Source organism: Mobula birostris, chromosome 12 (assembly GCF_030028105.1).
Source record: "Mobula birostris isolate sMobBir1 chromosome 12, sMobBir1.hap1, whole genome shotgun sequence".
Taxonomy (NCBI): Eukaryota; Metazoa; Chordata; class Chondrichthyes; order Myliobatiformes; family Myliobatidae; genus Mobula; species Mobula birostris.
Window position 1 is genome coordinate 36780299 of NC_092381.1, and position 24351 is coordinate 36804649.

General features: G+C 40.7%; 1 protein-coding gene across 2 annotated transcripts in view; it reads left to right on the top strand.

Moving 5' to 3' along the window:
- The first annotated feature begins 228 nt into the window (after positions 1–228).
- The window catches only part of eif2b3 (eukaryotic translation initiation factor 2B, subunit 3 gamma), a 121593-nt gene continuing 97470 nt past the window's right edge, over positions 229–24351 (top strand). Inside the window, exons 1-2 of one of the 2 annotated variants that reach the window (XM_072274640.1) lie at positions 229–544; positions 1518–1676. In XM_072274640.1, coding sequence (XP_072130741.1) covers positions 1526–1676 — 151 coding nt within the window. In that variant the 5' untranslated portion in view covers positions 229–544; positions 1518–1525. The remainder of the gene's footprint in view (positions 545–1517; positions 1677–24351) is intronic. The other variant, XM_072274641.1, reaches the window with a different exon arrangement.

The window sequence follows — 24351 nt, forward strand, 5'->3', positions numbered from 1 at the left end:
TTAGATTCTGAGGATCTTATAAAAAAGCTCTAAAGCATTTAAGGACCTCGTCACCTGTACACCATAATCACCTAGGACATGACATTATTTTGCAATTGTTACGAGCAGTTTTTGAATTGTGGGCGAAGGGTGCGTGAACTGCAGCAGTCCTCGGTCAACTGGAGCAGTGCAATTGGGGACCCGGAACGGTTGCTGGGTGGCGCAACGGACGCTATTCACCCGAACACCAAGCGCACGTGTTGTGTCCGCGCTTCTTTAACTCCCTGCCCTACAGAGAAACTGCCTAGCCTGTTATTTTCCTTTTGCGTTGTGTTTTGCTCTTACGTTCACCGTGATTTTTCTTTAACAACCTCGGTGTGCTCTGTTAGAAACTACGATAAGGTAATCAGAGGAGAGCGGCCTGGGCGTGAACCCGGAGAGAGGGACCTGGACTGGGGTCCAGGGTCGGGACAGAGTGACTGCGCTTTGAAACCGGGAGGAGCCGTAGTTGAAGCTGCGCTGCCCTCGGTTATTGCATCAGCAACCTTACATACTAATAATACAAGTAGGCAATCAACCTGTGAATTACCGTAAAATGCGTCTGTAATCAGATCTCAGAATGTTGAGTAAACGTTCCTAATAAAATATGGCAAGAACTCTTAAATGGGTATAATGTAAAAAAAACCTCTGTCAACATATCCATTTATTGTATGCAAAACTGCATGGAGAGGATTGATACGAGAGAATTATGCATGGGAAATTAATATTTTTGTGGTAGATTGCAACTACCAAGAGTAATAGTGATAACTGTTATATACTTTACCAAAGAAACAATTCACTGGAGCATTACTGAGGCAGTAATAAGAAGAATTTGGCTATAAATATTCTGTAAAATGGAGACGAGGAATGCAGTTTGTAAGGGGAGAATTCAAGGGGGTATAACACAAGTGGTTGAAAAACTTTATGGCCATATTTGGGATGAAAGGAGCAGAGAGAGTTATGAAAGCTCAGATTTGGGATGACCAGTCACAATACTTGAAAATTTTATATGCAATATTAGGGAAAGTAGCAGATTTGGTATATGGTAAAGCCAAGTTTGCAATGGAAAGTAAGAATTTAAATCTAAATGAGGGGCACAAATGGAGTACAGAGGAAACTTCAGCATGTCTGGAAGCTAACTTGGGGGCTTCAGTGAGCCTGGGCAAGCTTGGGAATCGGTACAGGATCTGAGATGGACCAAATGGTTGTCAAATTGCAGATGGTTATTTTGAGGCACTAGGTATCAATATGTATAAGGTATTATGGCAATGATTAAATTATTAATTATAAAGTTCAGCAATATGATGATCAGATTATGCTATGTTTGATTAATTGGCTAGATGATGATGATTTTTAAAAACCTCAATTATTTGCTCCATTTGTATAGTTATGACGATATTCATTCTTAATGTGGGATAGAATTGGCATGACCTTGAAAGTTAATAGGTGTAGTTCATTGAATGCTAACATAACGTATTTTGTAAATGTTTATTTTATAGAAAATTCCATGATGGAGTTCCAGGCTGTGTTGATGGCAGCTGCTGGGGGCTCCCGCATGATGGATCTAACTTCCAGTATCTCAAAGCCCCTTCTACCAGTTGGAAACAAACCATTGATATGGTATCCTCTAAACCTTTTGGAAAGACTTGGGTTTGAAGGTAGGTTATCACGTGCAGTGAAAGAGATGATGCAGAGAATGGCAAACAATATATTAATATCAATTGAGATTGTCTTTGTATTTAATGGTATCAAAACTATATTCACAATCTTCCATTGGACTTTAGTGCCCTTACACCTCTGCCCTCACCATCATTCAGGGCTCCAAACAGTCCTCCCAGATGAGGCAACACTTCACCTGCTAGTCTCTCAGAATCTGTCATCTATTACAGTGGTCCCCAACCACCGGGCCGTGAGGAAACAATATGATTTGGCGATATGAAACGATATGCGTCAACTGCACCTTTCCTCATTCCCTGTCATGCACTGTTGAACTTAAACCCACCCACCCCACCCTGGTCAGTCAGTCCGCAAGAATACCGTCAATATTAAACCGGTCCGCGGTGGAAAAAAGGTTGGGGACCCCTGATCTATTGTATCCGGTTCTCCTGGTGTGGCCTCTTTTATACCAAATTTTAAAGTTCAAAGTAAATTCTATTATGCATGTTCATATGTTTCACCATATACAACCCCCAAATTCATTTAATAAATCTATAGAATAATAGCCATAACAGAATCAGTGAAAGACCAGCCGACTAGGGTGTTCAACTAGAGTGCAGAGAACAATAAACATTGCAAATACAAAAAGAGAAAATAATAAATAAGCAATAAATCTCAAGGACATGAGATGAATAGTCCTTGAATGTGAGTCTATTGGTTGTGAGAACACTTCAATGATAAAACGATTTTAACTCAAGTGAAATTGAGTGAAGTTAGCCCCTTTGGTCAAGAGCCTGGTGACTGAGGGCTAGTAACTATTCTTGAGCTTGGTGGTGTGAGTCCTGAGGCTCTTGTACCTTCTTCCTGATGGCAGCAGCAAGAAGAGAGGATGACCTGGATGATGGCGGGGTCCCTGATGATCGATACTGCTTTCCTGTGGCAGCGTCTCATATAGATGTGCTTAATGATCAGGAGGGCTTTACCCATGATGCACTGGGCCATATCCACTCCTTGTAGGATTTTCTGTTCAGAGGCACTGGCGTTTCCAAACCAGTGAGACTCAAAAGTAAATTGGAGCACCGCTTCATTGAGCACATTTGCTCCGTCCACCACAAAAGGTGGGGTTTACCAGTGGCCATGCATTTCAATTTGTCTTTTCATTTGCATTCTAACATGTCAATCCTTCGCTTCCTTTAGTGTCACAATGAGGCCGCTCTCAGGTTGGAGGAGCAACATCTCTCTATATAACTTTGTTGTTGCCTTTTACCTTTCTAGTTCTCTCCTCCCCTCTCCCCTGTTAACTTTTATTCTAATTTAAAACATCTGCAGATGTACTCAGTGGTCACTTTAATAGGTACACCTGCTCGTTCATGCAAATATCTAATCAGCTAGTCATGTGACAGCACATCTGCATAAAATCATGCAGTCCTAGTCAGTGTTGTTTGGTCTGATTAACATCAGAACGGGGAAGAAAAGTGATTTTGACTGTGGATGATTGTTGGTACCAGATGGGTGGCTTGAATATGTCAGAAACTGCTAATCTTCTAGGATTTTCACACATAACGATCTCTAGAGTTTACAGAGAATGGTGTGAAAAACAGTGAGAAGTTATTTTGTGTTAGAAAATGCCTTGTTAATGAGAAATATCAGAGTAGAATGGCCAGACTGGGCCAAGATGACTAGAAGGTGACAATAACTCAAATAACTATGTGTTACAACAGTGGTGTGTAGAGGAGCATCTTTGAACACACAACACATTGAACCTTGAAGTGGATGGGCTACAGCAGCAGAAGACCACAATGGGTTCCATTCCTGTACCTAATAAAGTGGAATGTAATTAGACTATTGCTGACTTTTTAAATTATTCTCCAAATTATCTCTTCTGCTCAGATTCTTCAGTCTCAAGACACCAACCCACAATATTATAATGTTCTTTTTTTATCTTTTCATACTAACAGGCCCTTTGCTATTTCTCTAATTATTTTTTTTTCTGCTCAGACCTCAGTGATCTAATCTTATAAATGCACCTCTGATCAAGAAGAAATATGGCATAAAAATCCTATATTTTCTGATTAAATATTCCATTAGCAGTAGTTAATGTTATGTTTTGTAACTTCAAAACATTAAACTAATTTGAACGAAGACATGGGAGTTCGGAAATGCAGGTCTAACTTCGTGTATATTTTAAGTGAGGTGCACGGGTATCACGTGATAGAGTGATGGTGTATGCAATTCACATATTTATACAATAAAAAAATTACTTAAATTATAATTGCTTAATGAGGTTGGAGGCAACATTGAATGCTCGATAACTCTGGCAGGGCTTGCAAGACATTACTTCCTTCAAAGTGAAACCCAATAGCATGAATGGCAGCGATGTTTCACTACTAGATGAACTCAACGCCTTCTATGCCCGCTTTGAAAGGGAGAACACAACTACAGCTGTGAAGATCCCTGCGGCACCTGATGACCCTGTGATCTCTGTCTCAGAGGCCGAAGTGAAACTGTCTTTAAAGAGAGTGAACCCTCGAAAGGTGGAAAGTCCAGATGGAGTACTTGGTAAGGCTCTGAAGAATCTGTGCCAGCCAACTGGCGGGAATATTCAAGGACATCTTCAACCTCTCACTGCTACAGGCGGAAGTTCCCACTTGCTTCAAAAAGGCAACAATTATACCAGTGCCTAAGAAGAATAACGTTAACTGCCTTAATGACTATCGCCCGGTAGCACTCACATCGACAGTGATGAAATGCTTTGAGAGGTTGGTCATGACTAGACTGAACTCCTGCCTCAGCAAGGACCTGGACCCGTTGCAATTTGCCTATCACCACAATAGGTTAACGGCAGATGCAATCTCAATGGCTCTCCACGCAGCTTAGCCCACCTGGACAATGCAAACACCTGTGTCAGGATGCTGTTCATTGACGATAGCTCAGTATTTAATACCATCATTCCCACAATCATTGAGAAGTTGCAAAATCTGGGCCTCTGTACCTCCCTCTGCAATTGGATCCTTAACTTCCTAACCGGAAGACCACAATCTGTGCGGATTGGTGATAACATCTCCTCCTTGCTGACGATCAACACTGGTGCACCTCAGGGGTGTTTGCTTAGCCCGCTGCTCTACTCCTTCTATACCCATGACTGTGTGACTAGGCATAGCTCAAGTACGATCTATGAATTTGCTGATGATACAACCATTGTTGGTAGAATCTCAGGTGGTGACGAGAGTGCGTACAGCAGTGAGATATGCCAACTAGCGGAGTGGTGTCGCAGCTAGAACTTTGTACTCAACGTCAGTAAGAGGAAAGAGCTGATTGTAGACTTCAGGAAAGGTAAGACGAAGGAACACATACCAGTCCTCATAGAGGGATCAGAAGTGGAGAGAGTGAGCAGCTTCAAGTTCCTGTGTGTCAAGATCTCTGAGGATCTAACCTGGTTTCAACATATCAACGCAGTGATAAAGAAGGCAAGACAGCGGCTATACCTTATTAGGAGTTTGAAGAGATTTGGTATGTCAACAAAAACACTCAAAAACTTATATAGATGTACCTTGGAGAGCATTCTGACAGGTTGCGACATTGTCTGGTATTGGGGGGTGGGGGTGGTGGCTACTGCACAGGACCGAAAGAACGTGCAGACGGTTGCAAATTTAGTCAGCTCCATCTAGGGTACTAGCCCACACAGTACCCAGGACATCTTCAAGGAGCGGTGCCTCAGAAAGGACCTCCAGCATGCAGGGCATGCCCTTTTCTCACTGTTACCAACAGATAGGTACAGAAGCCTGAAGGCACACACTCAGTGATTTAGGACCAGCCTCTTCCCCTCAGCCATCTGATTCCTCAATGGACATTGAACCCTTGGACACTACCTCACTTTTTTTGTTTTTTTGTATGATTTTTAATCTCTTCAATATACATATACTGTATAAGGCATACTGAATAAGATTTACTTATTATTATTTTATTTTTTCTTCTGTATATTGCATTGAATGGCTGCTGCTAAGCTAACAAATTTCGGTGATAATAAACCTGAATTTGAATCTGTTTCTGAATATTATTGAAATATTAAATATATAACACTCTCTGCTTAGCTATAAACTCCGTCTCAATAGAGAATGCATCTCAACTATATACACAGTATATGATATAACACAGCCACTATATAATACAACCACTGTGGATGTCAGCAGAAGATCACAAAATCACTCATATATTTTTGAAATATTAAATACACAACAATTATCCTCTCAATGGCCTGGCTCAAAACAATTTTCGAGTTTTTTTCCATACTTTCAATGCCTTACCTTGCTTGTTGCATTTTAATGAAACTTGGTGTTGGGAGTTGCAGCGCTGTTCACAGATCAGAAAATGATTAATATCAAATACAGGATAATTTTTCTGCAGTGTAATTGAAGTAAATACTTGAACATAAAGCCTCTGGGATCACCCAGGTGCTTTGTTATGGTGCCTCTGGAAGCAGTTGGTTCTTTAAATAATGTACTCTTTGTTACATTCAATGTATTGATTGTGAGTGATAATATAAGATTATTTCCAAGCTACTCACAAGCCCACAATGAGGTGGTCTTCCATCCTGGCAAGATCTGTTGACTTGGAAATACAGCTTAGTACTTATAATTGCTATATTACCATGAGATGGCGCTACACCTCTTATAACTCTCAGTATGAGAATTGTATAAGCTGTATTTTGAGGAGTATAGCTTTCAAAAATAAAGTATACCAAGATAAAATTTTGTTGCTCAAAAATATAACATAGCTTTAACCATTGGGAAACAGGGTTCTAGCAGTTGAAGAGATTAAATAAATTTACGTAAAATCCAGTTCATTGTGCTGTTGTATTTAGTTTTGCATTTGCCCATTGATAAATCTGCAAAATCAAATGTTACAAATTTTAAAAACCATTTTCATATCATGACCCTTTAATGTATTTATAAAGAGGGAGACCATAAATTGTCCCGGGCTCTTTTTTTTGTGAATCCATGAGGTAGAAGTTCATGATGTCATGGGCTTCATTTAAAAAGCACAAATTTGTGGGAGAAAGTGAGTATTGTGGTGTGTATCTGGTGGTGTTGCGTGGAGTGATGATATATATCATAGTAGATATTGTTAACAGTGGATTGTAGTGTACATGTTTCATATTAGAACTGAGGTGACATTGCAGGAAATGTGCTGATTAATGCTTATACTGATTATTGTTAATAATGAGGTTGATTAGTCCAGGAACTTGTACCATGTAATATTTATAAGTGTTTTCCACAGTAGCGATTTTCATATGACAGTCATTCCTCTTTGTCAAAGTCACATGTTGTAAAGTTTCACAGCTCTTGTGACAAATATTTTTAGCTCCAACAAAATTGGTCTAGAATTGCGTTTTTGAGAGGTCAAAATGATCTTCATTATAAAGGAGATAGGAAGTAGCTTAAGTCTGATTTAATCCACCCTTTCACAAATTTTGCTTTGGGAGGGCGATCTCTTCATTTCAGCATGATAAATCCCCATGAAGTTTGTATGATGCAGACTTGAAATACCACCTCTCACTAATCAGGAGAATTATTCATTTTTATAGTGAACTAATTTTCCTTAACAGAATAATAGTATTTTTGGATTTGCATGCAAATTTTCTCCAAAGCCTATTATGCTTTCAAAGTATTTTGACTAATTCCTGGAAAATAGTGTTCAGTTTTCTACGTGCTGCTTGTAAGAAAATACTGCACTTGCTACGCAAAGGTGGAAAAGCATTTCCTTATGTTTTAGTAACAACTTCTTCAATAGTAGCACATCTTTCCAGAACTTGTTTTTGAGAATATTAAGACGACATGAAGCGTTGAGCTAGCAACTTGGCCTTGTGAAAAAAACAGACAAATGCCAAAGAAATGGCAGGATACAGGTTTCCCCCGCCACCCTAAGGTAGAGCGTTCCTATGAAACGGTTCGTAAGCCGAAATGTTGTAAAGCGAAGAAGCAATTACCATTTATTTATATGGGAAAATTTTGTGAGCGTTCACAGACCCAAAAATAACCTACCAAATCATGCCAATTAACACATAAAACCTAAAATAACAGTAACATATAGTAAAAACAGGAATGATATGATAAATACACAGCCTATATAAAATAGAAATACTTTTTCACAATCATTGCCTGAACTGTTCTCCATAGTGAAAATCTCATGCAAGTGCTCTCCACAGAAACACAGAAGGCACCTAATTAATTGGGAAGAGGTACAGTCGACATTTCGGGCCGAGACCCTTCGTCAGAGATGCTGCCTGGCCTGCTGTGTTCACCAGCAACTTTGATGTGTGTTGCTTGAATTTCCAGCATCTGCAGAATTCCTCGTGTTTATCTAATTAATTAGCTTGTTTATTTCGGTTTTTTTCTTAAAGATGTGCTGTGTGCCTCCCGGCTACCGCTGCATTCTCCGTGAATCGGTATCTGTCCGGGGGTTGGGGTGGTGGGACACTGGGGTGTCATCTCATCGTCTGTTTCCATTAGGGCAGGCAGCTCATCATCTCCTATCTCTGCCTGCCTTGATGTCGAAGGTCGAGGTTCATCATCTGATGTGGAAGGTTTGAAAAACGACAGTACAGTATGCATGACTGCTGAGCCTCGCGCATTTTTCTATCATACAGTTCTTTGTAAGGACTCAAACCATCTTGCAAATATGCCCTAAACTGACGGACCTTTCAAAATTAAAGTCGTACTTAATCATTACTCATTCGGTTTCGATTGTTATCCTTTCCTCTTCCAATTGCATCAGCTCTTCATCTATCAGTTCTTGGTCATGGGATGCCAAACCTCTTCAACATTATCTTCGTCAACTTCCACATGCCAAACTCACTTTGTCCTTACTTCGTTCACCACGATCGAAACACTTAATTATGTCTAGTTTTACGCTAAGTGTAACACCCTTACGAGCTTTTTTAGGCTTTTCCGATACCTTAAAACTCAGCTTGCTAACGGCTGCTCACAGACACGTGTTTAAGCAATGCTGGTGAGAATACAGTTCCGAATCCGGGGAAGAGCGGCTGCTTGGGGCGCGCGCTGATTTTTTTTTGCGCACTGCCTTTTTTCGTAATGGTGAAAACACCTTCTGTTAGCAAAAACAGGGAACTAATGTAAGTCTTTCGTAACAGTGAGGTTTCGTAAAGTGAACGTTCAAAAAGCGGGGGACACCTGTATCTGCCCGATGTGCCACAGGGCGCAGAGAGGAACAAAAAAAAAGACAATATCATCAGGCTGTGTGTGGAACGTACTATAAAGTTAAAATCTGGTCTGAGTTCTTCCACACTGGCTGGATTTTACACAGCTGGCTGCTGTGTTTGAGAACAGAACCATGCTGATTATTCTTCCAAAAAGAGACATACTGAGAATGTGAAAGGTGCTACATAAATCGACTTTGTATACAGTACCTACACCCTCTATTTGCCTTTATTAAATAACTATGAAGGAGAAAAATAGTGCATACTGTATTTGCTCTAGTGGCATTTTTTGGAGAACATTAATAGCTAGTTATTTCCTTTACTTTTGCTATTAGTGAAAAAGGCATATTTAAATACTTATTTTCAAAATGTCTTTCCTAAGGAGGATTTTGTTCAGTCTTAATCTATTGATGTGGAGTACTCAAGGAGTTTGAGACTTTACACAAACTGGTGCAAATATGTTCTGTCCATTTCTGGAGTACGAGTCCAGGCCACACATACCGGAAGTGATAACCTCATATCTGGTGATTATCTTTAGTTGAATCTGATGGCTGTGGAAATTCCTGTGAAGTCTAAACTGAGCCTTTTCATCAATTAAAAATGTTATTTCAAACATTTAACCTTAATCAACCACAGAACTTGTTTTTGCAATTGAAAGTTACCTTTGGATGGAGTGAAATGCAATTATAACCATTTCTGGAGCAATTCTTATTACTGCAGAAATTGACCAGGTATTTCTTGGCATAAACTACAATTGTGATGTGATTTCTGTATTAGCCATGTATCATGTGATCTTTGCTTTTGTATAATTCTTTGAAATTTTGCCGGGGAAATTAGGCCACACTATTCTTGAAGTACCCACGATCTGCAATTCTGAACTAATGTGTTGCACTTATACGGTGTAAACCCAAGTAATAACAAAATAACAAAAGCAAAGGCTTTCTGACTTGTATTGTTTCACAGAAGACAGTGTAAGTTGAGTAAATTATTATACTTAACTGGAAGTGCTGGTGTCAACCATGCTTCTATTCATTATTATCACCATTATGAGCTGTGTCATAATGGGTGATCATGGTCTTCCATCTGGCTTTAATCTGAAAAGTTCTAACACACTTTTCAAAACTTTTGCCTGCCATTCCTTGATATAACTCATGAGCTCACAACTTTTTTTTCTATCACTAGGAAATGTTCGAGCTTCACTTTCTTCAGTACATATCCTAGAAATTCCTGCTGCCACTCCTGATTGATGATGATCAGTGCTCTTCTGATTCTGGCTTTTCACAACACTTCCTCGTTTGTTCATCTGTCCTTTCATGATATTTTCATCATTCTTCTCAAAAACCACATTTCTGCAGCTTCAAGTCTTCCCTCATTTTTCTTTGATATTGTCCAATATTCGTTTCAATGTTAGTGTGGAATGAATGTAGCACCGCAGCACTTAGTTTCCTACCCATAGAAATTATGTTCTTTAGTATCTTGCTCAAAAGCTTGAACGTGCATTTAGCCATCCCAATCTTTCTATTAATTTCAACAGATATGCAGTTTTTAAAATTCAGTCTGAAAGTGTGTCGCTAGTCTTAGCAATTAAGAGGATGTGCAATAGTGATCAGCCCTTACCAGGACATTAAGAAACATTACTATAATTGTTATGGCCAGGTATTTTTACTCTCTTTGATAGCTTCATCTGTGGCTATTAATAAAGTTCAAAGTAAATTTATTATTAAAGTACATATATGTTACCATATACAATCCTGAGATTCATTTTCTTGCCGGCTTACACAGTAAATCCAAGAAAACACAATAGGATCAATGAAAGCCAACAGGACAGACAAACAGCCAATGTGCAAAAGACAACAAACTTTGCAAATGCAAGAGTAAAACAAAAGAAATAATAATAATAAATAAATACATAAGCAATAAATGTCAAGAACAAGAGATGAAGAGTCCTTGGAAGTGAGTCCATAGGTTGTGGGAACAGTTCACTGATGGGACAAGTGGTTATCCCCACTGGTTCAAGAGCCTGATGGTTGAGGGATAATAACTGTTCCTGAACCTGGTGATGTGGGTCTTGAGGCTGCTGTACCTTCTTGATGATGGATGCTGCTTTCCTGTGACAACACTCTATGTAGATGTGCTCAATGATAGGGATGGCTCTATCCATGAGGGAATAGGCCATATCCACTACTTTTTGTAGGATTTTCTTTTCAAGGGCATTAGTGTTTCCATACGAGACTATGATGCAACCAGTCAATATACTCTCCATGAGACGTCTATGGAAATTTGTCCAAGTTTTAGATGTCATGCGGTATTTTCATAAACCTCTCAGGAAGTAGAGGCTCTGCCATGCTTTCTTTGTAATTCCAGCAGCAGGAGCAGGCCACAGTGACGAGATTTCCTGCATGTCGGCCTTATAACCATATAACAATTACAGCACCGAAACAGGCCATCTCGGCCCTTCTAGTCTGTGCCGAACTCTTACCCTATCCTATTCCCTCTGACCTGCACTCAGCCTATAACCCTCCATTCCTTTCCTGTCCATATATCTATCCAATTTAACTTTAAACGACAACATAGAACCTGCCTCAACCACTTCTGCTGGAAGCTCATTCCACACAGCTACCACTCTTTGAATAAAGAAGTTCCCCCTCATGTTACCCCTAAACTTTTGTCCTCTAATTCTCAACCCATGCCCTATTGTTTGAATCTTCTCCACTCTCAATGGAAAAAGTCTAACCACGTCAACTCTATCAATCCCCCCCTCATAATTTTAAACACCTCTATTAAGTCTCCTCTCAACCTTGTACGCTCCAAAGAATAAAGACCTAACTTGTTCAACCTTCCTCTGTAACTTGCTTGTTTAGAAGGAGAACTTCGTGGGCATTCAGGCTCACTCTAGCAGCCCAATCAGCTGCAGGAGCAGGCCACAACAACAAGGTTTCCCACAGGTCGACGATGCTAATTTAAAAGTACAGAAGGGACAAGCGGGACGGCCGTTGTTGGGAGGAGGCCAGTGGTGAGAGTAGGTGTGATAGGCTTTGGCTTAAAGGAAGCTTCGGCTCAGAAGAGGTATTGGCTGTGGGTAAATTTCTGTTAAGGTTCCCTTTTTTTCTCTCCTACTGTACCTAGTGTTGTAAATGGCTGTTGCGTGTTCTGCTTGCTGGATGTTGGAGCCCTGGGAGACACAAAGTCTCCCAGGGAACCACATCCGCATAGTGCATCCAGCAGCAGCTCGTTGAGGATTGCGTGAGGGATCTGGAGCAGCAGCTGGGTAACCTTTGGCTTGTACGGGACAGTGAGCAGATAACCACTCAGAGTTACGGGGAAGTAGTCGCCCCTAAATTGCAGGAGCAGAGTAGCTGGGTGACTGTCAGGAGAAGTGGAAATTTCAATGGGCAGTTAGCGCAGAACACCCCTGTGGTCATTCCCCTCAGTAATAAGTATACTCTTTTGGATACTGTTGTGGGGGATGATCTTCCAGGGCAATGCCACAGAGACCAGGTTACTGGCACTGAGCATGGGTCTGTGGTGCAGAAGGGAAAGAGAGAGAAGAAGGGAGTGATAGTAATAGTGGACTTAATAGTCAGGGGAACAAATAGGAGATTCTGTGGACGTGAACGGTGTGTGAGTGGAGCCATCTGAATAGTATGTTGCTTCCCAGGTGCCAGGGTCAGGGACGTCTCGGATCACGTCCACGGCATTTTGGAGAGGAAGGGAGAGTAGCCAGATGTCTTGGTACATATTGGTACTGTAGTGCCCTGGTTCACATCTTTACTGTTATAGTCATAGTCATACTTTATTGATCCTGAGGGAAATTGGTTTTCATTACAGTTGCACCATAAATAATTAAATAGTAATAAAACAATAAATAATTAAGTAGTAATATGTAAATTATGCCAGGAAGTAAGTCCAGGACCTGCCTATTGGCTCAGGGTGTCTGACCCTCCAAGGGAGGGGTTGTAAAGTTTGATGGCCACAGGCAGGAATGACTTCCTATGACGCTCAGTGTTGCATCTCGGTGGAATGAGTCTCTGGCTGAATGTACTCCTGTTCCCAACCAGTCCATTATGTAGTGGATGGGAGACATTGTCCAAGATGGCGTGCAACTTGGACAGCATCCTCTTTTCAGACACCACCGTGAGAGAGTCCAGTTCCATCCCCACATCACTGGCCTTACGAATGAGTTTGTTGATTCTGTTGGTGTCTGCTACCCTCAGCCTGCTGCCCCAGCACACAACAGCAAACATGATCGCACTGGCCACCACCGACTCATAGAACATCCTCAGCATCGTCCGACAGATGTTAAAGGGCCTCGGTCTCCTCAGGAAATAGAGACGACTCTGAGCCTTCTTGCAGACAGCCTCAGTGTTCTTTGACAGCCTACAGTAAGCTGTAGGTATTTCATTTAGCAGCTCTGTTCTGCTTTCAGCCTGCTTGGGATTATTGTTGAAGATAAGGGATGATGTGGAATGTGTGCCATCCAATTAGCAGGAGGCTTTCTTGGTCAGGGACAATAGGTTGGTCTTGGCTTTTGTTCATCGGGAGATGAAGAGAGAAGATGCTGGGGAGAACCGGTTGTACCATATGATCCAGTAGGAAACCAGTTTGCTCGAGATGGATTGCAAGCAACATTCAGAAGGTGGTGTGTACTTTCACGTTGACCGAGGGCTCAGCACGTGAGTGACAGAAAAGTTCAAGATGAGCTCCAGCTTGTGCACATTCGACTGTTAAATTAGAATGGGCCCTTTTTGTGATTCTTTACTAACCCTTAAGTTAAGATTCATAAATATAATTCCTTTAATCATATGCAGTGTACTGTCCCGTTATTTCTTGGCGCTAACTTGTAACAGTAACAAATTACGCAGTATCCACACAAACCAGGGTTTGGGGTGGGACGAACTGTCTCAATCTCATGAGTTTCGTGGGACTTGAGAGTGTCTTCCCTAGATTTATAGAGCCGAGGAAACCAGTGTGTTTCAGTACCAATGTCAGTAAGCAAAAGCAAAAAGGTCCTGAAAAGAGAACTTGCAGGTGGATCATCTTATTGCACTATCACAGATTGTCAGGTATGATTTTGTGGCCATCACTGAATTGTGGCTGAAGGATGGTTGTAGCTGGGCAGGGGTGGGCAACCTTTTTGCCTCTGTGGGCCGGATCGTGTATTAATGAGCGGACGGTGGGGCAGATAAATGCCATAAAGACTTGAAATATGGGAATTATCTATTTAAATACATCTAGTTATGTTTTGCTTAAATTAATGGATAACGCATGCTAGAAAATCATTTGTGCTTAAGGTTGCCTACCCCTGTAGTTGGGAGTTGAATATCCAAGGTTACATATTGTATCGGAGGGATAGGGAGGAGGGCAGAGGGGTTGGCGTGGCTTTGTTGGTAAAGAATGACATCAAATCAGTAGAAAAAGGTGACATAGGATTGGAAGATGTTGAATCCTTGTGGGTTGAGTTAGAAAAATGTAAGGGTAAAAGGACCCTGATGGCAGTTATTTACAGGCCTGGGATGTGGGACCTCAGATTACAGCGGAAAAGAGAAAAGGCATGTCAAAAAGGCAATGTTATGAGAGTCATTGGAAATTTCAACATGCAGGTAAATTGGGGAAATCAGGTTGGTAATGGATCTCAAGAGAGTGAGTTTGTTGAATGTCTACAAGATGGCTTTTTAGAGCAGTTTATTGTTGAGCCTACTAGGGGATCAGCTATACTGGATTGGGTATTATGTAATGAACTGGAGGTGATTTGGGAGTTTAAGGTAAAAGAACCTAGTGTGCTAGATGTTGAAGGGTGCAAGGGAAGAGAATGAGTGCAGTTACTATTACAAAGGAGAAGGTGCTCAAGAAGCTGAAAGGCCTAAGGGTTCATGTTACCTGGACCAGATGAGCTACGCCCTGGTGTTCTGAAAGAAGTAGTGGTGGAGATTGTGGAGGCATTAGTACAGTCGATCTTCACTAATCCGACTGCCTGTAATCTGGTTCCTTTGATAATCCGGCACTGATTATGCTCAATGTGATCCTTCTGTAATTTGGCACTTTCACTAATCCGGCACTCCTCAGGCCCCAATGGTGCTGGATTAGTGAAGGTCGACCTGTAACGATTTTTCAAAAAATCAAAGAAGGGTGGTGCATGAGGAGTGGAAAATTGCAAATGTCACTCTACTTTTTAAGAAAGGAGGAAGGCAGCAGAAAGGAAATTATAGACCAGTTAGCCTGACCTCAGTGGTTGGGAAGATGTTGAAGTCAGTTGTTAAGGATGAGGTTATGGAGTACTTGGGGACATAGGCCATGATAGGGCAAAGTCAGCATGGTTTCTTTGAGGGAAAATCTTACCTGATGAACCTGCTGGAATTCTTTGAGGAGATTACAATTAGGATAGATAAAGGGGATGCAGTTGATGTTATATTTTCCGACTTTCAGAAGGCTGTTGACAAGGTGCCAGGCATAAGTCTGCTTACTAAGTTAAGAGCCCTTGGTATTACAGGAAAGTTACTGGCCTGGTTAGAGCATTAGCTGATTGGTAGGAGGCAGCAAGTTGGGGGAATAAAAGGATCCTTTTCTGGTTGGCTGCCAGTAATTAGTGGTGTTCTGCAGGGTTCATGTTGAGACCACTTCTTTTTATGCTGTATATCAATGATTTAGATGATGGAATAGATGGCGATATTACCAAGTTTGCAGATGATACGAAGATTGGTGAAAGGGCAAGTAGTGTTGAGGAAACAGGTAGGCTGCAGAAGGACTTAGACAGATTAGGAGAATGGGCAAGAAAGTGGCAAATGATGAACAATGTTGGAAAATGCATGGTCATGCAGTTTGGTAGTAGAAATAAATGTGCAGACTATTTTCGAAATGGGGAGAAAATCCAAAAATCTGAGATGCAAAGGGATTTGTGAGTCCTTGTGCAGAACACCCTAAAGGGTAACGTGCAGGTTGAGTCAGTGATGAGGAAGGCATATGCAATTTTAGCATTCATTTCAAGAGGTCTAGAATGTAAGAGCAGGGCTGTTATGCTGAGGCATTATAAGGCGCTGGTGAGGCCTCACCTTGAGTATTGTGAACAGTTTTGGGCTCCTCATCTAAGAAAAGATGTGCTGGCAATGGAGAGGGTTCAGAGGAGGCACACAAGGATGATTCCAGGAATGAAACCGTTATCATGCGGTGAACATTTGATGGCTCTGGATCTGTATTCGCTGGAATTCAGAAGGAAGGAGGGGATCTCATTGAAACCTTTAGAATCTTAAAAGGTCTAGACAGATGTGGAAAGGATCTTTCCTATGGTGGGGGAGTCTAGGACAAGAGGGCACAGCCTCAGGATAGAGGAGTGTCCATTTAAAACAGAGATTTGGAGAAATTTCTTTAGCCAAAAGGTGGTGAATTTGTGGAATTTGATACCACAGGCAGCTGTGGAGGCCAGGTCATTGGGTGTATTTAAGGATTGGATATGGCATCAAAGGTTATGGGGAGTGGGGCTGAGGAGGGGAAAAAAAGGATCAGCCATGATTGAACAGTGGAGCCGACTTGATGGGCCAGATGGCCTAATTCTGCTGCTATGTCTTATGGTCTTGTGGTCTTCTTTGCACTTACCAGGACAGATCCTCTGAAATAATAACATGGAGGAATTTAAAGTTGCTGACCCTCTCCATCTCTGATCCCCTGATGAGGACTGATTCATGGACCTCCTGTTTCCTCCTGAAGTCAATAATCAGCTTCTTGGTCTTGCTGACATTGAGTGAGAGGATTTTGTCGCACCACACAGCCGGATTTTCAATCTCCCTCCTATATGCCGATTCTTTGTTTCAGCCAACAACGGAGGTGTTATCAGCCAACTTAAATATGGCAGGCCTCTTAGTCGTAAGTGTAGGGTAGAGTGGGGGCTAAGCACACAGTCTTGCGGTACTCCTGTGCTGATGGAGATTTTGGAGAATATGTTGTTGCCAATCCTAACTGACTGGGGTCTGCAAGTGAGGAAATCGAAGATCCAATTGCACAAGGGGGTATTGAGGTGAAGGCCTTGAAGCTTACTGATTTGTTTTAAGAGGATGTTAGTATTGAATGAAGGGCATCCTGATGCATGTGCCTTCTCAGGCAGGGGTTTCATCACCAACCCCTAAAAGCACTTCATCACTGTGGATGTAAGTGCTACTGGATGATAGTCATTCTTCTTAGGCACTGGTATAATTGAAGCCTACTTGAAATAGGTGGGTAGCTCAGACTGCCAAAGCAAGAGGTTAAAGATGTCAGTGAACACTCCAGCTAGTTGAACAGCAGAGATCTTTAGTACTCGGCCAGATACCCCATCTAGACCAGATGCTTTCCGTGGGTACATCCTCTCACTTCGGCCTCAGAAACTAAAATCACAGGGTCATCAGGGGCTGTGGAAGTCTGTGACGGTTCCTCCATGTTTTTATAGTCAAAGCGAGCATAGAAGACATTGAGCTCATGTTGGAATGAAGCTTTTTTTGTCACTTTTGTTGCTTGGTTTATAACATTCAAGCCCTGCCACAGCTGTTGAACATCCTGCAGTGATTTAGGTTTGGTTGGGAATTGCCACTTTTTTCTTTTTAAATCTTTTTATTGAATTAGTACACAAAAGGTAAAAAAATATAGCAACCAATACGTTAAGGTATAAATATACAAGTAATATACAAAAAAAAATGCAGACCGTAGCGAAAATCTCACGCAAGCGCTGTTGGCAAGAACACTCTCTCCAGTAACCTTTAAGCTATGAAGCTGCCAAATCATACCAAATAACACATAAAAATACACAGCCTATATAAAGTAGAAATAATGTATGTACAGTGTAGTATCACTTACGGGAATCGGAAAGGTAGCTTGCCGAGCACACTGACGATGGTGTGTTAGACTGAGTCGTCGCAGGTTGGGTGGTGCAGTGGCCCCCACCCTCGGGGCCGCCAAGTGATACATTGCCGCGAAGCATGCAGGAATGCAGCGGTAACCGGGAGGTACACAGCACATCTTTAAGAAAAAAGCCAAAATAAACAAGCTAATTAATTAGGTGCTGCCCGACACGTAATTTTACGTCGGCCCAGATCAGTGCCGATTGCCGATTTCCGATTGCGTTGTCCATGATCTGGGCCGACAATTATGTGTCAGCGGCACCTAATTAATTAGCATGTTTATTTCGGCTTTTTTCTTAAAGATGTGCTGTGTGCGTCCCGGCTACCGTTGCATTCTCCGCGAATCGGTAGCTGTCCGTGGCCTGGGGGTTGGGGTGGTGGGACACTGGGGTGTCATCTCGTCGTCTGTTTCCATTAGAGCAGGCAGTTCATCATCTTCTATCTCTACCGACCTCGATGTCTAAGGTCGAGGTTCGTCGTCTCTTGTGGCTGATGTAAGGCTTGCTTGACTGCTGAGCCTCGCGCATTTTTCTATGACACAGTTCTTTAATAAGGACTCAAACCATTCTGCAAATATCTCCTAAACCAGCGTACCCTTTCAAAATTAAAGTCATACTTTATCATTACTCATTCGGTTTCGATTGCTATCCTTTTTTCTTCCAATTGCATCAGCTCTTCATCTGTCAGTTCTTGGTGATGGGTTGCCAAAATCTCGTCAACAATGTTCGTCAGCTTCCACAAGCCAAACTCACGTTGTCCTTACTTCATTCACCACGATCAAAACGCTTAATTATGTCTAGTTTGACCATAAGTGTAACACCCTTACGAGCTCTTTCAGGCTTTTCCGATACCATAGAACTCACCTTGCAAATGGCTGCTCACAGGCACATGTTAAAGCAAAGCAGTTCGGAATCCGGGGGAGAGCGGCTGCTCAGGGCGCGCTGCCTTTTATCGCACGCTGATTTTTTCGTGTGCTGAATTTTTTTTCGTAACAGTGAAAACACCTTCTGAAAGCGAAAACAGGGTACTAATGTAGGTCTTTCGTAACAGTGAGGTTTCGTAAAGCGAATGTTCGAAAAGTGGGCGACACCTGTATGAGAATCCAGTTGGAATTTTTTTATTGCACTGAGTCCTGGATAACATTAATTTGTGTTTTATGATGGACTGTGGGGATCTCAGACAGAATTTGGTCTTGCAGATGTCTCTTCCCCTTGTGCTGCATCTCAGACTTCTGATTGGGATGAGAGGGTGTAATTAAGTTATTGTACTGCCACCCCATGGCCTTAGTCAAATTGAGGACATCTATACAGGCATTCCAGAACTATTTTGAATTCTGCCCAGCAGAAATATATTCCCTTGAATGAATGGGAAGCTGGGTTCCCTGTAGGGAAGTTTACAGTCCACTGATCATTTTCTGATGGAATGATAAAACGATGCTCTGATTTTCTGGCAACTCTTCCAAACCAAATCATTTGAGGTATTCTACAGACTCCAGCATCTGCTGTTTATATTAAAATAACCTCCATTCCTGAGATTTGGAATCAGATTAATGCCTTCTCCTAGGAACAATGATGGTAGCAGTGTTTTTTAGGAATATTGTTCCTCTTTGTTCTTTTCTAAATCAATGCAACTGGATAACTAAATACTTTGGTCTTATAACTAGATCGGTGCAATGAAATTTTACAGTGAACAGACTCACTCTGACATATTGCTCCAATGTACTGCTGCTTGATATATTAATATATTATGTCATTGAAACCCAAAATGATTCTTTATCTTTGCCCTATTGCAACTTGCTGTCAATCGGTAAAAGGACATTGAGGGACTATTGCTTACGACAACATATTTTGAACGCTTTTAAATCTTGGTGTCTGCCGTTAAGATTTTATTTTAAACCAGAGAAAAGAATTACATTATTGATGTTGTGCCTCGGATGGGGGGAGGTGAAAGTGGTTCTGAAACTGATCTTCATTGTCTTCTGGTATTTACATTAAAGCACGTGTTTCTAATGCAAATTGTGATGTTAGTAAAACAAATCTTTGATCGTTTGAATATGATTTTTTTTCTTTTAAAGTTTCAATTTAATGATGTAGACAGTTCACAAATTATTTGGAGGAACACAAATTAATGAGTCTTAAAATAGTAGCTTGCTTTCTGACTTATTGATAGAATCACTCTAATGCCTATTTTGAAACTTTCTGGCATGTACTTTTAGATTGTGGCATTTTAAGAACTGTTAGTACAGGGATAGATAATAACGTGCTTCAGTAATGATTTTAAAAAGAAAGTGTAAGTCCAGTGTTTTATAACAGGTTGAAACATGCCTGACTAAAAATGTTAAAGATAGCCCACAAGGCAAAATATAATCTCATGATTAAACTGGTTTACGTTGGTGTGAAATATGTAATTAACTACAGTGTTTAAAAACGTTTTAAAGTTAATTGTAAAAGCCTTTGGATTACTGAACTGAAATCAAAAGTGGTTTGAAAATATACTTGAGTATTGATTAGTTCATTTTCTTTGTTGTCTTTTGGTATTTAATAGTTATCTGATCTGCTGCCCTACTTTTGGGTGTGAAAATTATATAGGATTGTCCTCCTCCAACAGTGCATCTGCACTTACAACATCAAGTAAGATGTTGCCTGAAGAGCACCCTGTCTCAGACCTAGATAGAAACTCTTTTCATTACAGCTGTGCAGCTTCAACCAAAACTTCTGTTCTTGGTGAAAGTAGTTTCAAAAGTTCAGGCTACTATTGATTAATCTGCTTTGCTCTCACTGAGTTCATACAGTTTAATTATCTCCTGTGTAAAAGACACAAGCATTGTAGGCCTTCCAATGACTTTGGTGTTTCTTGCTTTAAAGAACTTCTCCTTTAAACTTTTCTGTTTAAAAATTGCTGTAAATGTGTTCTATGAAGATTGGACAGCACTGGACACTACTGTTGTTGACTTTTATCGTAATCACACTGGCAGATTAATCTTTTTCTGTTTCATGTCAGTGTTTATTTCAATTACAAATAGAAAATTGAAATTTCCCTTCTGAGCTTAGTAAATCAGCATGTAACCAGTACATTGAATAATTAGTACAAACACTGATTCCTGTTCTCTGCTCAGTTAATTGATCTCAACCAAGGTGATAATAGAGGTTTTACCAATTACTAAGATGCCTTTTGGATAAGGGAGCAAAAACATCATCCAGAGTGGCTGTTTCTGATTATCCATTGCACCTCGTTGAGCAACGTACACAAATGAAAATCGGAATATGTCTTGCAATGATGCTGAGGGTTTAGAATGCTGTAGTCTACTGTGTAAAAACAAATTATTGAGTGGTGGTATAGCCCAGCAATACTCAAGAAAGCCGAAACTTAGCAATTATTTTTCAGACATTTAAGTTTAACATCTCATTGTGATTGGAAAAATAATTCAGGTTAATGTTCAAAATTTGCATTTTGAGCACAATCAGTTACTCCAAATCATTTCTTTAAGTAAACACTCTAATGAGCAAGGGAGAGCAACAAATGCAGAGAATAAGTTACTCTGCATTATTGTATATTTGGTCATGTCATTCACAACCTCTCCAAGCTCTTCTCTATTCTGTTCTTGTTATAACTTGCATTCCATCTGATACCCAACATGCAAGAGAATTCATGGTGGAATCCTTACACATCCTTGAAGTACTAATTTCTTGTTAGAACAGGTTGTTTACTTTTCCATCCTTCAAAATGACCTTAAAGCCATCATTTAGTGTGGTGTTTGATGCAGCAACCATTTGGTTATGGCAGGTAAATGAATGAAGATGATTATTAAATTATTTGATGTTTCTAATCTTCATTGGGCTACATGCTCACATAGTCCAATATCTCATTTTATCTGAATTGTGTTTCATATTGTGAGGCAAAATTGTTTATGCATTTTTGTACTGTTTTAGGTGTTCAAGTTTTATCACATTCTGCATCTGGAAACTTCCGTAATGCTGTAACACCAGTGTAACCTGACTCTCTCACTGACCTTGTGTTTCCAGATTCGTTGCTACTCTTGGCTCCTTTCCTTTTTCTTTCTCAATTATGTAGCTTTTCTCTTTCTTATTGGTACTTTGCCAATCTTTAGGATGCCTACTCTCGGCTCCTTTCCTTTTTCTTTCTCAATTATGTAGCTTTTCTCTTTCTTATTGGTACTTTGCCAATCTTTAGGATGCCTACTCTCCTGATAATGTCCCAGACCTGAATAGTCCTGGATAAACACACAGTTTTTTCTCCAGCATTTTGTGTGTGTTGCAGTAATTTTTGTGTGTGTCTGTTCATTCGCACAAGGATGCTGTCAATATCATGAATATATGATGGAAAGTGGAGGAGAATGGAAGAAGGAAAAATTGTAATTTATGAATACACCGAATTCTAACATCCAGGAGGCAGTACAGGTCGACCACCTTGAATCCAGCAATCAGTAATTTGGTTCCACCACAGGTTCGGAGTTAGTTTTCACCAGCTTGATTTCAGATTTCCTCCGTCACCACACCAACCCATCACCATTGTTTTGGTGGTGCTATTAGCAAAATCAGCTGTTTGCACAGCCTTCTGTGTAATTTTGTAATTTTATAACCTGTTCTCATCTAGCCCCAGTCAGATCTTAACTGAATAAAGGAAGCGCTTCTCATGGTGTAAAGCACAAACACCATACATTTTATATACAAGATAAGGTGGAAGTTCTGAAAAACTTAACAGTGGTCTGTCTGTGAAAAGTATATGCGACTTGTATAACACTGGCTCTTCCACAGTTTATGATAGTGGTCGTCAACCCGTCGATCATGATCAACCGGTCGATCTTGGAGACTTTCCCAGTGGATCCCGAAAAAAATCAAAAATAAATACACAAATACTGTTGTAATGAGAGCATTATAAAAATAAGTAATACTAATTAGGATAATAGTATGTAGCAATACTTTCGCTACTGAAAGCTGTTTGTAAAGAGAGATTGTTTCCGGGTTGTGGGGTTTTAGTTCCATTCTTTCCGTCCAGTGCGCATGCGTGTAGCTCTCCCGCCATGCACTGCGTTTTCAGCGTAGCTTGTGCTGCATCAAAGTGACCAATTAGATTGGCTAAGAGTACAGACTGTCACAAACATCAATATACGGCACTCGTTCGTGATATCCTGATAACGTGGCAGAGGCTCCACGAAAGAAGGCGAAAATGTACAAATTCCATCCAGAATGGGAAGAGGAATTTATATTTACCTTGGTGAAAGACAAGTGTGTGTGTGTATGTTGTGCCACCAAACACAAGCACTGACTAAAAGAGGGAATCTGGAGCGGCACCACAACACCAACCACCAGAAATTTAAAGACTCCTACCCCCCAGAGGGCGCAATTCATGCCAGGAAAGTTGAGGAACTGAAATCTGGGTTGAAGGCCCAGCAATTGTTTTTCACAAAACATGCTGCTCAAAATACGGCTGCTATTGAAGCATCATTTCGTGTAAGTCACCTTTTGGCTAAACACAAGAAGCCTTTTACAGATGGCGATTTATTCAATGAAGCAATGGCCATTACCACAGAGACTGTTTTTAACGACCTTAAAAATAAAAACGGCATCACAACCGCAATACATACTATACCGCTTGGCCCTGCAACAGTGACAAGGAGGGTAGAGTCACTGTCGGGGTTCGTGGATCGACTTGTCACTCTGTGAGTACTTTTCACTACAGCTCAATGAATGCCTGGATGTAATGCAAACAGCTCAGCTTGTTGTATTTGTCAGAATGGCCTTCCAGGATTTTTCAGCAAAGGAGGACTTCCTCACTCTTTTGCAATTGAAGGAGAGAACGAGAGGTGAGGATATTTACAATGAGTTTAAAAAATATGTCTGTGAAAGTGACATCTCCATTCAAAAAGTGGTGGCAATTACTACTGGTGGGGCCCCAGCAATGCACGGTGTGCGTGTTGGTTTTATAGCACTAAAGGTCAGTGCCTACTTCGGGTCACCTTCTCTATGTGAAATTGCATTTTCACAGATGAAAATTATTAAATCTAAGTACAGGAACTGTCTTACTGACAGACACCTCACAGACTCTCAGACTGGCTGGCTGTAGTTATGAGCCAAATTTCAGGGAACTGGCATGAAGTATTCAGCCCCAGTCATCACATTGAGTGCAACAGTCAATTTTTATTCATTTATTTTTCGTGTTGAAATAAAATTAAACAATGAAACTTAGAATTAAAGGTGTGAAGTATTATTCTTAAAGAAAGACAACTATGGCCTCTTTGATATGCTAGTTACAGTGTTTTCCTGTTTGAATTAATCTGAAAGTTTGACAAATATATTTTGTGTAATTCAAATACAATTAGCCCGAATTAAAGCCCTCAAATTGGAAGTACAATCTGAGCTGTTTTTTCTCTAAACAATTTAGTAGGTAGATCTTGCCTTTCACTAAAGTCAAGGTAGGGGAACTTGGGCTTAAAAAGGTTCATGATATAAAGAAACAAAAAAAATTACTTCAGTTCTTCGCTGACAGCGGATCAAAAAAAAACAGATGTGCAGAAGAAAAACCATGAAAGATGGAAGATGTTCACAACTAGATAAAGTACTCATGAAGTGGTTTAAACTC